Genomic DNA, 15,981 nt, shown 5'->3' with positions numbered 1-15,981 from the left:
GCTGCTGCTTTGCAGTTTTCTGATCGAAATGTTTCTGCCGAAGTGCTGTTGCTAGCTTTGAGATGAAATCTCTCCTACTGATATTTTCCCCGGTGCATTCCTTGTTCAAAACAAAGGAATTGATGGCTGCCAGGTCCAGTAGAGATAACAACAGGCTTGTATATAAAAATAAAATAGAGTATATTATATTCAAAATAAAAACTTGTATTGTAAAAGGCAGTCAAAATCTTTTTTTTGCAATATGCCTTTCAAACGCCATTAGGGTATTTAATATATGTATTTAGTTAAACTCAGCAACAGCCGTGTATCTTTCACACACCCAGAGTAATTTAAATTTTAAAAGTGAAGAAACGTCAAAATGACTGCCGTGGCAGTTCTAGTGTTAAATATATCTGAACTGCGTTCCCACTACATCATTCTCCTCGGTAATGGGGCATAGCCAGAAATAAATAGAATTGCAAAGACGATTCTCATTTCAGCCATTAAAATTATGTTTACCATTCTGGAGCGCATAGATTACTCATTTCTACAAAAAATGAAGTAACTTCATTATTAATGAATAGCTCATACGCTTGTGTTGGTGTCGGCTTTCACCCAACAGTGTTATTTCTTTCTGATTTAGAGTGAGTGGTTCTTGGCTGTAATCTAATATTAGTTGAGGTCTCAGTTGAACATTGTTTAGGGTGGCCTGTGGCGTTTTCTTTTGAGGGTAGTTGAATTGGTTGCATGTGTTATTTTATTAGTGGCTGTTTCATCAGCTGAAAAGTGTCTGATTGTAGTGACTGTCTCAATTGAACATTCTCTGTTTGAACTGACTGTATCAGTTGAATGTTTTCTGTCAGAAGTGTCTGTTTCTGAAACACTATTTGAAGTCTCTAGTCTAGATCATCATCAGAAGGTAAAAAGTCTCCAAGGTTGACTGCCTTGCCCCACAAGTTGGTGACCACTCAGCTTATTCAGAGCTCGGTCTTTCTTCTGGCCCACTATCTTCATCTGATATATCCCTAGGCTCAGGGAGTTCCAGGTAAATTCAGGCTGAAAAAAAAAATCCATTCTCTTCTAATATATCAAGTACTTGCAGGGAAGTAAGCTTCCTGTGGAAGCATGTAAAGAAACCGCTAACCAGTGCATTCGTAAATCTAAAACTGCGACAAAAAATAGCTTTTAGTTTTTGAGAAATTTGCTGACTGGTTCTGAGGATATAGCCTTCATTATTTCAGCCAACCAGAAACCCTAATTCATACAAAAATAAGTAAACATGACCAGGATATTAAATTCTAAAGATTGAGATAATTTTCTCACCCAGCTTCATTATAATTGGATGGATGGTTCTCAAGTAATAGCTATAAATGTATCCCCCAGCTGGAAAAATTAACCTGCAAATAGAAAATCAATCAATTCAGAAACCCTAAACATGCTATATATTATCCTTAGAACTTAATTAAACATCAAGGTAGTAAGTAGCTGATACAAAACATTTTAAAACAACATCCTCAGAGAATAAAGCTGTTTGTAAACAGATGACAATAAAAGGAACCCCAGGCCTACAGTGCATACACACTTAAAAATGGGAAGTTATATTTTGTTTATTTATGGGATGTTATTAAAGATATCATGGTACTAAATGATCCCTGTTGATCTCTACCAATTATTCAAACTTTGTATTGTGGCCCTAATCTTCTATTTTAACAAAATGGGGTAAAAATACTAACCTCTTTACTGAAGCCATAGTAAATTGTTGTTTACAGCATGTTCTCTCAAAATAAGTAGAGGGAGTTGCCCTGGAAACAGACTGGCTCACGTTGGAGGGTTATTGGTACATTATCAGAACAGAGACACAACATTAAGTGTAACACGGTGACAGCAGTTGACTAGAATGAAGCATACTTTTTTTGTATCTATGCAGTAGAGTTAAGCAAACTCTGGCTTCCCATTGGGGTTTCCTACAGTATTAGCTTTTTCATTATTGGTACCTAAAATATACAGCAGTGTGCAAATGTATTAGAACACCTCAAAATGTGGCACACATTTCCTTTACCTGCATGAGAGTGTAAGACTTTCAATTTTCAGTCAGTAATCCGTGACACTGAAACAATAGGCACGTGTGTGAAAATGTTAGACCACTATGTGCTTTAATTAGGCATCTTAAACAACTTCTAAAAAGCTGCATTTACCCTTTGTGTCTGACTGTGTTTCTTTTCTCTTACTATTGAAATAGTTGTGGAATATAAAAAAAGGCAGTTAAATTAGTCACTAATTTGTTGTAGTGTATTCGGCAACCTAATTTCTTATTCGATTATCATATAGGCATTTATCAACGATAATATATATGTATAATCTATGTTAAATAAAAGTTTTTGCAAGTTTAACATTTAAAAATAAATTAAATTCCCGGGTGGGGGTGAGAAAAAAAAAGTCTGAGGGAAATGGAACTTGAATGTACTGTATACATGGATATGTGAAAGAGCCGCATCACTGATCAACGTTAAAATTGGCATTGAAAGTTTTTGTTCTTCCTTACTGGTAATAAAAAGTAATTCAGCACTGAGAATCCAATATGAATAAATGGCAATGAATGAATGATGATGATTGCAATTGCAGATGATTTATGAACTGTGAAGGGCGCTCAGGGCCAGATGACTGTGGTGGGCACTCAGTGAAAGATAAATTTAGCTGAAGGCCTCATTCGTGGGTGCTCGATGGCTACCTGCGCGAGGCTGGCTGGAAATACATGAACAAGTTACATGCATCCCAGTGCCGGAGATAGAAAGTGGCCACCTCCCCCCGAAAAGACGAGTCCACCAAACCATGAATGAATAATAATAAATAATTAACATGCTCCACAGCGGCGCCCTGCCAACTATCCCGCAAATATTGAAATTAATGAAAATCAGCAGCTGAGACACGGCCCGTCCCCCATAGCATGACTGTGCTGGGGCAGAGAGCCCAGCCTCTCCAACCCGAGAACTCACCCCGCAGAACTAAATAAGAACCGCTCAGCACGGAGGTAAGGAAATACCCCCTACTCACATATTTTTTATTTTTTAGGGGGAAACCTCAGGGAATCCGTGGCTGAGGGCAGCCCTTCCTCCAGGATCTAAGGGGTCAACTCCCGTTTCGGCCCCCCAGCGCTTGACTTAGCAGCCGAAACAAAAAGATGCGACATGAAAGAATAACACAGAGAGCTTTTATGCGCTTGCTGATGACATATTAGTTATGGGCGGATTCTCCTTTGCAGAAAAGCAACAAAGTTTATAATGAAATACAGCCATGTACCAAACATTAAGACAATATCGTGTTCGACACCCACAATAAAATTTGGCCATATATATATATAAAACACACACACCACAGAATACATGTACCAGCTAAGAAGCAAATATCTAGGAAGCGTTCGGTCTTCCATCATGCAGAAAACAAATCACACGAACCCCATATGGCAACATCTTACGCCTCTTTTCCACTACACAACCGAGTCGTGCCAGTGCCTTACTGAGCCCTCACGGTGCGGTTAAGGACAGCCTGGGCTGTTTTTTCACTACACAACCGAGTCGTTCCAGTGCCTTACAGAGCCCTCACGGTGCGGTTAAGGACAGCCTGGGCTGTTTTTTCACCTCACAACCGAGCCGTGCCAGTGCCGTACTGAGCCATCACGGTGCGGTTAAGAAAAGCCTGTTTTTCCACTGCAGAGCCAAGCCGTGCTACTAACGTCACTCGCAATGAAAGACAGCCGTTATTAATTATTAATTAACTGCTTGCTGAAAGATGCACAAATAAATGGTGTTAAAAAATGAATAGACCAACGGTACAGCTGGATCTTGTACTGCTGTATTTTGTAAAGATATTTAGGAATGTCTTTGTAATCCACTTTTTACTGATTGTTATCGACTTGCTGAAGTTCAATTAGTTCTGTTGAAGGAGAAAAAAGGTTTTAAATATGATTTGCCAAAGATATCCCATTTAAGGATAGTGCAACAAAAGTCGTACTATGTATAGTACAGCTGTATAGTACTTTGACTTTTTATAAATAAGTTTAGAATCGTCTTATTTTTGCATTTTTTTTTTTATTAATATAATAAAGGTCAAGGATGAGAAATTTGGTAATGTGTTTGAACGGGTGAGTTGTGTGCTGTACCCACGCTTTAGGTCCATTTGCTTCAAACTCAGAAATTCAGGCATAAACTTTCTCAATTCTGAGCATTCACAGCCAGATTCAATGTCTTGAGGCTGGAGTTTCACGTTTTGTCTCGACAACTAGCCAGTGAACCACCCCTACCCGTACCGAACCCTCACGGGTTGGATGTGCCAGTAAAAAAAGGGGTATTAGGTCACAAGGCAAAGGGTGGTAAAGATTTTCACCAAGTAGTTCCCATAGCACTGAAAACATGAAGTTGCCAGTTGCAACGGCTTGAGAATATTACTATTTGCCAGTTGCAACCAAGCGCACGTCCCAAAATGCTTATTAACTCTGAGTACTATCGATGCAGCAGAAATTTAGTCCTCACAGATATCCATATCAGGCACGTAATCAATATCACTATGAAATATTTAAAACACAGGATTTATATCATCCTGCGAATAAGTCAATATATACCTCAAAAGGTTAGCGATATGAAGCTTTGCCACTGTGGCTGAACCTGCTTTGTAAAATTACTGAAAGGTTATTCCATGAACCCAGAGAATCCCCAAACTGTCACAATACCAGCAATCATTTTATCCAACACCAAATCCATAACTAGTATTTGAAAAGAAACAAGTCAATTGCAATTTCAAATGTTTATTTGAATTATTTCTTGGCCTTGAAGTACTCTTCAATGACATCCTTGGCTTGAGATTCCTTGCCATAATCCTACAAGAAAAAAAAAAGGTGTAGTTTATTGTTTATAAAGCAGGACCAAGACAATTGTGGGGATATTTAACCAAATTTCAGGGAATTGTAGCGGGTAGTAGGGGCAAATTAATACCGTTATACTGCATTTTCTACTTTATTGTATTGATGCATACAAAATAATCAAATCACAGATGGTTGCAAAAAAGCAACTATTGTTTTCTTTCACAAGAACAGAATATTTTTTTAAAAAGGTGCAAAAGTACATGTATGTCGGTGTGTATGAATGAAGGCAAAAAAAATGAACTTATATGCATACATTTTACTTGAACCACCTATAAAAAGAAACCAAATAAAACTAGACCGTGGCATAAGTTTCTTAAATGTAATTGCATTTGAAATTAATTGTAAAACATTTGAATTGTACAGTACTTCATGAACTTTTCAGAGGTGTTCAATGTTACACCGCTAGGAGGACGAAGCTGTTGCTAGGCGCTAACATTTTCTAGGGTCACTTACTGACCTCCAAACATAATGCAAAGGTATGTGGGTTAAAATGGATCTGGGAAGCAAGGGGCATGTACAAGTATTGAAAGAAGCAAGGCAGATAAGGAACAGAACAGAAAAAAAGTCCAATTAGCCTACAGCGAGAAATGAATGGCTGATCTGGTACAGTTTTCAATGTGATGACTGTGAGAACACATTTCAAATGGGAATTAAAAGCGTCTTTTGAGCTACAGTCTTGAAAGGCTTACATCACTTAAGGTAGGGATATGTTCATAAATAAAATGTACAAATGGTGGATAGTTTTGCAGAGCGTCCTGTTTTTGGTGGAATCCTCAAAATAAATGCACACGCAATTTCCTATTGGACCAGCTTATAAAGCAAGCCAAACATGTACTAGATTTGCATGTCAACAAATGGAGCAGTATTAGCCTATACAGAAGTGTGTCTGTAATAGCCTTCTCACACTTGCACATCCAAGCCGAGCCCTCACGGTACGGCTAGTTTCACGCTTGTCATTTTGTCGAGCCGAAACCATGAAACACTGTCCTCGCAAGATATCTGGTACTGACTCGGTGCTGAGCAAGGCTGGGGGTGGGGTTAACTCATACTCTACGAAACAATTAGTCTACCAAAAGATTTCACAGGAATTGAGAAATATGGGACTAAACCACAGCGCAAAATAGTGTTGTGAAAATTAAAATAAATAAATAAATAAAAACAGGATTACACAAAAAAAAAAAAGATATCACAATAAAGCAAGTCAGACTGCAAAAATAGTAAATATTATGATTTAATGGACTCGGTTCTTGGTCACAGACCTGCAACGACCAGCGCCGATATGTTGAATTCAGCGACTTGTCTTCTGGAATCGATGTGCAGTCCCACACAGAATGAAGGCGAGTTTACATATTACAACGTTTAAGCTTTGCCACAATTTATCAAAGTATTTCTCCTTTAAAATTGTTTGTTTAATGCAGACAGATATAATTTAAAAGACCAATTAAGATGTATATTGAAAATGTGAAAAGTATCTGAAAAATCATTCAATATGGTCATTTAACCCTTTGCGGTCCATTGTCGGACCTGGTCCGACATTGCAATTATTCCTATCCGGTCCATTGTCGGACCCTGTCCGACAATCAAAAAAACGCAAAAAACGGGTTTCTAGTCGTTTTTTCTCCGGAAAAAGCCGAGAAAACCATTCAATGGCCGAGTGGGAGCGACATGAGCCGATTTAAAAAAAGCCGATTTAAAAAAATAATTAAAAAATAAAAATAAAATGGCGTATCTCATGAATAGTCATACATGCCCCTGGCATCACATAGGGGCGGTCATAAGGAAACAAGCTGGCTGTTACTGTATCAGCGCAGAGAGACTATCACGGACATTTGCAGAGCTTTTTTGAGATGTTACAGTAATAAAATAATGAATTGGATTGCATTATTGAGGAGTTATATTAGGAGGTGGTAATATAAACGGGTGATCAGGAGATGATTGACTGGTATGTACGACATTTATTATTATTATTATTTATTAATTAGCATATGTGAAAGCGATAGCGAACAAAAGGGTGGGGCGGGGCTGGAGATGCCTAGTGAGTGCTTTGTTGATATGCAGGGCCTTTTAAACCCGTTTGTGAAAAAAATACTTTTAAAACAGCGTGTTAAATTAACTGCGCGTATGAAAATAAATTGGACCTGACGCGCCTGACACGCACTTAAACAGACTGCAAAGGGTTACAAAAAAAAAGTATATTAACATCACATGTATAAAAACAAGTTGTAAAGAAATCTTTAAATGTTACATTTAGATTGTTTAATAGGACTTTTTTTTTTCTTTGAAGTACTTACTGACATTTTTCAAATACTATCTAACTTAAGTTATTAGGAGTAGTTAATCTAACTAATATGAAATTATTCAGTTTGTATTTGCATTCAGCAACGTGAAAAAAAAACAAAAAAAAAACAAGACTCAACTGTTTCGTGCTGAGGTTTAGTTCCATATTTCATGCAAAATCTTTCGGTATACTATCGTTTCGGACAATACGACCTAGGGATCTATTCTCAAAAACAAATCCACACCACTCCTTTGTGCGCCTGGGTCAACTGACGTCACGTTCCACCTTGCAGGTTCCAGCTCGGGTGTGCTAGTGTGAAAAGGCTATAAACTTAAAAGCACAACCATTACAAGCTTATACACAAGTCTAATGTTTCCATTCTTAGGGACCTCAAAGAATACCAGTAATAATCCTCAAGGCTCGTACCCTGGCATTTTAATTTTGCCAGCAAGTTCCATATCACAGCTGCAAAACACATTCAGTTTAGCACCCGTGTTACACTGGCGAAATACAATACAAGCACAAACCAAACTATTGTGGTTTTGACTGTGCTTACAAAAGTAAAGCAACCTACACATTTAAGCATTTCCTCACCTTGATGACAACACAACTGCAACCAACCACCTTGCGGGGCTTGCCCTCTCTGTCAATCTTGCAGAGACCCACCCACTCACCAAGCTTCTTGTTGTCATCAACCTGAAAGGGGAAGGAGAATGTTGAAACGCTACAGAACTAGTTAATAACCAGGCACATTAAACACACTCAAAATAGAAAATTCTGCAAAATTTTGCATTAAGCTTAGTAAGTCAATTTAAGAACAACCAAACGAGCAAGATGGGCTGAATGGCCTCCTCTCGTTTGTAAACTTTATGTTCTTAAGAATAACAACAAGCGAGAAATACAAAAATTAATTATTTATGAAATAGGTGAAAACATTAGTGTATTACCTTTCAGGTCAGGGCAGTCTGTGTACTAGCCACTAGAGGGTGCAAAAGAATTTAACCTCGCACACAAAAACAATTCTACCAAATTTCTCATCCTTGATCCATTACGTTAACTAACCTCCACGTTACACTTTCATTAACAATTCCCAAACACCATTTGTTCACACAAAACCTCAGTTCACTTCAGCCACTATTAAGCTAACTGTTACTATTTCAAGTTTGTTTTGCACCATCCAGCAGCCACTACATCCAATGGTCACTGCCCTGAAATGAAAGGTAATAAGCAGTAGTTTGCCTACATTTCATAAATTAACTTCTGTATTTCTCACTTTGTTCTTAATGACCTATTATAAAACTTAGACAAAAACAATGGCAATTTTCTATGCATGCGAGTTGTGTGCCATAACCTTAACAACCAAAGTGTGCAGAAGGATTAGAGGTTTAGACTGAAATAGGATGTGCTTTCACCAAGTTGATTCTTTCAGTAATTGCTCATTAACACTACTGATATGCACTATAAAAAGAGTCCATGCACAACAGGAAAAGTTGTCCATTAAAGAAAACACTACAAGCTACAAAGCCTACCTTAATAAGGTTGATTTGATGCTCAGCACAGAGAGCTTCAACAAGCTTCACATACATGGGTTCATCGCAGTTGCCAGCAAGGACGCAGAGGTGGGCTTGACGTCTAAAATAGAATACCGTTTCAGAATCTAGAGCCAAAGCAGTTTCCAATTTAAAAGACCAATCCTACAACACTGGATTCACTTGGGTAAAGTGCAGACTGAAAATAACCTACAGCCTGCAATCTACCATATCAAAGCCTTATTTATTTTGCATAACTATGTGGCATATTTACATTGGACAACTGCATAAAGCTTCCAGGGCTAAAACTGATTTCCATCATGTAAATCATGCTGCTATATTAATGTGAAGCACATTTCTAACCAACCACAGTCAGTTTGTGCCAATAATGGACAACGATTTTCTGGTTATACCAAAAATTAAAATCCAAAACAGCTACACATTGTATCTCAGATAAAACTGGGTAACAATGGTATTATTCCTCACAGATTTTAGTAGAGGGAGCCACGTCATCATCATTGATACTGCAATAAACGCTATGCGCTCTACAGTTAGCAAACATTAAAATATAATGCTGTAATTTCTAACATTAAATAAAAGGTCACTATATCCAAGCCTCATCTCAGGCCTACCTCATGTCACTATCTTAAGTAACGATATTGTACACAATCAAAACATGAATTAAGGCCAATAAATACTATCCAAGTCTTCCTTGGTATAAAACAATTGCTGTCACATAACTAGTTGTCAGAAAACTGTCAACTTAAGGGGGGGGGGCGGACAGATAGTTATTTTGGTATAAAGTGCAGACACATCCAGGTGGTTAGGTTAACAAAATTTAATGAACTCACTTGTCCAGCGCTTTGGCAGCTTCACGGATACCGCGGGCTAAACCATCGTGGATGAGTGCGGTCTTCAGCACTTCCTGAAGAGCGGTGTTAACATCCATCACACCTCCAGCAGCAACGCTTTAAAAACACATGAACCAACAAGGTTAGCATATTCAGAATGGTTCAAATTCCAAGCAAGCAGCCTATTAATCACATCATCGTTAAGATGAACATGATGAGAGTAAATCGCTACAGGTTTTTTTCAGACTAGGTATCTCACTCATAATTGAGTGAAGGGGTATCCGACTAAAGACAAAAATCATCATTTAAACTCTGTAGCTTTATCAAGTGTGCAAGTCTAATATATAATGTAAACTCTTTCCGCCTTGGGTGAGTAAACGGCATCTACAATGTACCAGTATGCACGAAACTGATACTAAATCACCACTAACAAGAATATACATTTAAAAAGAATGCATTTTAACAAACTGCTGTTACAGCGTGCAAACATTACACGGTTGCACAACTATTAAAAAAAAAAGTGAAACACGTGGTTATCTTTATTTTACTCGGATGCCGCCGGTATGCTCGGTTAGGTGAAATGCCATATATTTTCTAGAGCTTAAACAAGGTCAACGTATATGCTACAACTAGACTGTTCTCTTAAAAGTATTATTAAAATATATTTTGTCGCAAAACATTAAACTGTTTACTTGCCTGGCCAACCAGCAAGTGACACTAAAAAAAAAAAAAAGCAACACTTACCCTTCCTCGGCCATCGTAGTTTATCAGTGGATGTTGGACCTAAATTGCAGGAATATAAAAATATATAAGTTCATTTATTACTGTCCATGTGGGATCTGTAATTTTTCCTGGTCTAAACAGAATGATGTTTTGTATTTTAGACAGATTCAGAGCGACACATTCAAACTTACCCAACCTTCCTCTCTGTCAGCGAAAAAAGAGAACATAAAACGGTGACGTCATATTTTTAAACCCTTGCGAGTGGTAGGACCCCGGACGTTCGGCGAGAAAGTAAGTCTGTCCGCTGAGATCGCCTGAGAAATAATATTATTATTATTATTATTATTATTATTATTATTATTATTATTATTATTATTAATAATAATAATAATAATAATAATAATATTATATATTATTACTATATGAATCTTATAATAAAATTACTATAGTAAATTGGGACATAATATAGAAAAAAAAGTGTAATTCTTATAGGAATCTTGTAGTATTCCTAAAGGATTCCTATACTACTACTACAGTAATCCAACAAGTTTTCTGTAAGATTACTATAATAGTCCAATAGTATTCCATCAATAATAATATATAATTCCTACAGGATTACTGGTTTTCTATAGTATTTCAATAACATGCTACAACATTCCTATATGGCGTTATTATAGTACTCCTATGAGAATATTCCTATAGCATTCTTAAATACATTCTGCAGGATTACTACAGTGTTTCTATTAGATTACTATAACAATCCTAACAGATATATACCTAGCATTCACACATAACTAATATATCTTTGCTACAGTAATCCTACAAAGTTACAATAAGGGTTATATAACATTACGTTTTCCTTCCTAAATGATTATATTTCCACATCATCACAACAGAATTGCTGTAAAAGTACTATTGCATTCTTATAACAATCCTGCATGTGGTGTTTTAAGATTACCATTGTCTGCAAGACTATGTTCAGTATAACACCACTGAAAATATTTGCTATAACTATATGTTTACTACAGTTCTTACTTTATAACTAGATTTTCTATTGGGTTGCTCTTAGGAGTAATGCTGTACCCACAAGACAATAATCCTAATGTATTTTGCATAAAACAGTGTAGTAGAAAACAAACAAGGAATGCAAATATATGTTGGTAATCATTTATTTAATAAATTAAGCAAACTGAGCAATAAAAAGACTTAAAGTTAACATCACAATAAGCTCATTGTAAGTAAAACTATGTACTGTATTTCCTAAATCCCACATCACTGTTTTAAAACACAGTAAACTAAAATTATTAAATATTCTTGGTCACATCAAGGTTTGAACATCTTAGCTTCATTGTTCAGCTTGGAACGCATAACAGCAAGGACATCTTCCCTGTTAATGTTCTGGATTTGGTTCATTACAAAGACTGCAAAAGAAAGATCTGGGTAGGGTGTCATTGCATATCTGCTTATTTGTCTCAGTTCCTTTTCAACTTAAGTTGCAGAGAATTTGAGTATTCTTCTCTGCGAACAGTTTTATTGCATATACTAATCAAACTTTGTTATTCAAATTACTAAAGTACAATATAATACAAATTAAATGTATATAGCACCTAATCATGCTAAGCCTAGTGCACAGATTAAAAAATAATAATAATAATTTACATCACCTAATTAGTGAGACTGTTGATTGGACACTGGATATGGAGTGATTTCAGCTGTTGAATTGCAAGCTTGAACAGGAGAGGACCCAAGACTGACCCTTAGGGGACTCCTGTTGAGAGAGGGTTAGGTGAGGAGGTTGCTCCACGCCAGGTTACCTGGTAAGTGTGGTTGGAAAGGTAGGAGGAGAACCAGGCCAGAGCAGTGCCAGAGATTCCCAGGTCAGCGAGAGAGGATAGTAGAATAGAGTGATCGACAGTGTCAAAGGCAACAGAGAGGTCGAGGAGAATTAGGACAGAGGAGAGAGAGGCAGCTTGGGCAGAGTTTAGTGAGTTGGTGACAGACAGGAGGGCGGTTTCAGTGGAGTGAGCAGAGCGGAAGCCAGATTGGAGAGGGTCAAGCAGAGAGTGGTTGGACAGGAAAGCAGAGAGCTGGAGGAAACAGGACGGTAGCTCTGGAGGGAGGTGGGGTCGAGGGTAGGTTTTTTGAGGAGGGGAGTGATAGAGGCTGGTTTGAAGGCAGAGGGAAAGAGACCAGAAAGGAGAGATGTGTTGAGAAGGGAGGAGATGAAGGGAAGTAGAGCAGGAGAAGCAGCTTGAAAGAGGTGAGTGGGGAGGGGATCCAGGGCACACGTGGTGGGTTTGTGACCCTGGAGCAGGGAGGAGAGGTCAGAGTCTGAGAGGGGAGAGAAGGTGGAGAAGGAGGGTGAGTTAGTAGGGGATGCAGTGGTTGTAGGGGTTGGAGCGGGAGGGGGTGGGGGAGAGGGAGAGGTGTTAAAGAGTTTGTGGATATCTGAGATTTTAGAAGAGAATAAAGAGGCAAAGTCACCAGAGGAGACAGAGGAGGGAGGAGGAGGGAGGGGAGGGTTTAGGAGTGAGGAGAAGGTAGAGAATAGTTTACGTGGGTTGTTAGTGGAGGCTTGGGTTACAGATTGGAAATAAGTACATTTAGCAGAGGAGAGAGTAGAGGAGAAGGAGGAGAGGAGAGTGTGGTAGAGGTCTAGGGCAGCAGGGAGTTTGGTTCTCTTCCATTTCTTTTCAGCAGATCGCAGTGTGATTCTAGCTGAGCGGAGCGCAGAGGAGAGCCAGGGTTGGGGAGGGGAGGGGCGAGCAGGTCGGGAGGTGAGGGGACAGAGGGAGTCGAGGGAGGAGAAGAGGGTGGAGGTAGCAGAGTCTACAGAGAGTTGTGAGAAGGAGTCGACAGGAGGGAGGTGAGAGTGATCAGTGGAGGCAAGGACAGAGAAGGAGAGAGAGCGGAGGTTACGGCGAGAGGTGACAGTGGGGGTAGGAGGAGCAGGGAGAGAGGGGAGAGACAGAAAAAGAGATGGAATAGTGATCAGAGAGGGTGGAGGGGCAGCAGGCCCTGGAGAAGGTGAGGTCCAGTTGACGGCCAGCTTTGTGGGTAGGGGGGGATGGAGAGAGACAGAAGTCGAAGGAGTGAAGGAGAGGGAGGAATCCAGCAGAGTGGCTGGGGTTGGAGAGATGGATGTTGAAGTCACCCAACAGGACAGTCGGGTAGACAGAGAGGGGAGGGAGGAGAGTAGATAGTCGAGTTCATCCAGAAAGTGAGTGAGAGGCCCAGGGGGGCGGTACAGAACAATGAGCAGGAGTTGACAGGGAGAGGTTAGTTGGACGGCATGAAATTCAAAGGTATTAACAGTGAGTGAGGAGAGGTCGGAGGGGACAGAAAAGAGTAGGGAGGGAGAGAGGAGAAGACCAGTCCCACCTCCCCGTCCAGTGAGACGCGGGGTATGGGACAGGACGTAGAGAGAGGACAGGGCGGCAGGATTTACAGTGTTTTAGGGGCCAGCCAGGTTTCAGTGAGAGCAAGGAAATCAAGATAGAAGTGGGAGGCAAAGGCAGAGATGAAATCAGCTTTGTTAGCAGAAAAGTGACAGTTCCAGAGTGCACCAGAGGGGGGGGGGGGCAGAGGGATGAGGTTACAGGGGTTGGAGGAGCAGCGGCGGAGAGAGGGCAGAGGACCAGGGCGAGAGGACAGAACAGGGATGTGAGAGACAGTCATAGCAGGACAGGCAAGACAAATAGGCACAGTGGGAGCGGTGGGGTGGAGGGTACAGACCTGACTAGTAGATGGCATCTTCCAGAGCGCTGTTAGGTTCGGATCTATTCCAACAGTGTCTAGGCGCAGGCCTCCCCTCGCTAGACTCCCACAGCTAGACTCCTGGCTCTTTTGTTGAGGATGTTCAGTTTGCTGGCGCGGAAGTAGCCTGCCTGATTAATATAACAGCTCGGTGGGAAAAGAACAGCTAAACTGTGTGGAAACCAATCAGCACAATAAAAAGTCACTGCACCTGATCTAAAACAGAGTTTGTCATTTTTTGATCACATCATAAGTTTCTTTTGATGCTCAAAATATAAGTGATACGTTTCTTTTGATGCTCAGTATATATATATATATATATATATATATATATATATATATATATATATATATATATATATATATATATATATACAGTGCTTTGCAAAAGTACCCACAAATGGTACTTTGAAATTTCATTCTGTTTGATATTTTATTTTAAAACACTGAAACTCAAAATCAATTATTATAAGGTGACATTGGTTTTATGTTGGGAAATATTTTTAAGAAAAATAAAAAAAACTGAAATATCTTGCTTGCATAAGTATTCAACCCCTGTGCTGTGGAAGCGCCCAGTTTACACCGATGAAAGAAAATGCCCTAACGAGGACACAATTACCTTACCATTGGCCTCCACCTGTGAACCATTAAAGTTGCTGTCACATTTTCTGGAAAAAAAAACCCAATGTTGAAGGATCATTGGTCAGGCTGTGAATCTGAAGGAAAATGAAGACCAAAGAACATTCTACAGAAGTTAGAGATAAAGTAATACAAATGCATAGATAGGGAAAGAGTACAAAATAATATCCAAGTGTTTGGATATCCCAGTGAGCACAGATGGATCAATAATCAGGAAGTGGAAGCTGCATCACGCCACCCAGGCACTGCCAAGAAAAGGCCGTCCCTCAAAACTCAGCGCTCAAACAAGGAGACTTGTGAGAGAAGCCACAGAGAGGCCAACAATCACTTTGAAGGAGCTACAGAGTTCAGTGGCTGGGAGTGGAGTAATGGTGCACCAGTCAGCCATATCAAGAGCTCTGCATAAAACTGTGTAACTGTAAGTGTCATAGTAATCTGTCATGCTGCAATAAGTACACTAAAGAAAAAATGTTGTTGTAAAAAAAAAATTTAACACTAGTTGTGTCGTTGGTTCTATTAATATTGAATACATTTGTTTGAATACAGCTATATTGTATAAAATATAAAACACTCCTACACACTGTACTTTGCCAAATCTCACTTTTATTATTTAAAATGAAAGATTTCGTCAGAGCATTATTTGGTTGAATAAAGCAATACATTTTTTTTTAGGTTTTTTTTTTTTTAGTTGTAGTTATATGATTTTTTCAACATTGACCAACTACTACTGGGGAATGCCACCTTTGCCTGGCCAATGTTGTTATTTAGATCTTTATAACAACATTGACCGACAAAATTGGGCAATGACGTCAATGCCCGGTCAATGCTGTCATTGGCCGCTGCTCCTGGGCACTGACAACAATGCCCGGCCATTGACGTCATTGGCCGTAACATATATATATAGAGAGAGAGATGGGCTTCAGTGAGTTACAGGAAAATAATTCCATCTAGGGTTTATGTGACGTCATAAACTATGAGACCATTTGGTCGAGTAGTTTATAAACTCACTGAAGCCTATCTATTTTTTTTTTATAATACATGGATGTTAATATCTGTAATAAAAAAGACAATAAACAGGTAATAACTCAGGAACGGTGAATTAAACTGGGTAGATAATGAACTGCAAAAAATAACGTATTTTTAAGGAAAATGTGTTTCAGTGGGGTATGATTTTTTTTATTAGTCACTGTCTGAGTCGAAGATTTGTGTCACTCGCTTGGTTGGTGTTCCCTTTGGTGAAAGATGATTGTAAATCATCACACAGACAGATTTGGTGCCTAAAAAAATGAATTGTGGGTGTTGTCGAGTGAT

General features: G+C 39.1%; 1 protein-coding gene and 2 non-coding genes across 3 annotated transcripts; all 3 read right to left on the bottom strand.

Annotated features, from left to right (window-relative positions):
* Window positions 1-4,761: 4,761 nt before the first annotated feature.
* LOC117402457 (small ribosomal subunit protein eS12) lies at window positions 4,762-10,580 on the bottom strand. The gene is made up of 6 exons (XM_034003601.3): window positions 10,467-10,580; window positions 10,297-10,335; window positions 9,553-9,669; window positions 8,702-8,804; window positions 7,767-7,868; window positions 4,762-4,849 (listed from the first exon to the last, which is right to left on the bottom strand). The coding sequence occupies exons 2-6, from the start codon at window positions 10,308-10,310 to the stop codon at window positions 4,787-4,789; spliced, it is 399 nt and encodes a 132-aa protein (XP_033859492.1). The 5' UTR covers window positions 10,311-10,335; window positions 10,467-10,580; the 3' UTR covers window positions 4,762-4,786.
* LOC117403464 (small nucleolar RNA SNORD100) lies at window positions 9,145-9,227 on the bottom strand. The gene has a single exon (XR_004544580.3). It is a non-coding gene; the product is annotated as a small nucleolar RNA SNORD100 (small nucleolar RNA).
* On the bottom strand, window positions 9,787-9,863 carry LOC117403458 (small nucleolar RNA SNORD101). The gene has a single exon (XR_004544574.1). It is a non-coding gene; the product is annotated as a small nucleolar RNA SNORD101 (small nucleolar RNA).
* Window positions 10,581-15,981: the final 5,401 nt, after the last annotated feature.

Source organism: Acipenser ruthenus, chromosome 5 (genome assembly GCF_902713425.1).
Source record: "Acipenser ruthenus chromosome 5, fAciRut3.2 maternal haplotype, whole genome shotgun sequence".
Lineage (NCBI taxonomy): Eukaryota > Metazoa > Chordata > Actinopteri > Acipenseriformes > Acipenseridae > Acipenser > Acipenser ruthenus.
This window is presented reverse-complemented; position numbering and strand designations above follow the sequence as displayed.

Excerpts from the sequence above, each read along its gene's own strand:
- LOC117402457 (XM_034003601.3), bottom strand. Across the intron at positions 8,805-9,552 it reads GCTGCCAAAGCGCTGGACAA|ACGTCAAGCCCACCTCTGCG; the intron begins GTGAGTTCATTA and ends ATTCTATTTTAG. Across the intron at positions 7,869-8,701 it reads ATCAAATCAACCTTATTAAG|GTTGATGACAACAAGAAGCT; the intron begins GTAGGCTTTGTA and ends TTCCCCTTTCAG.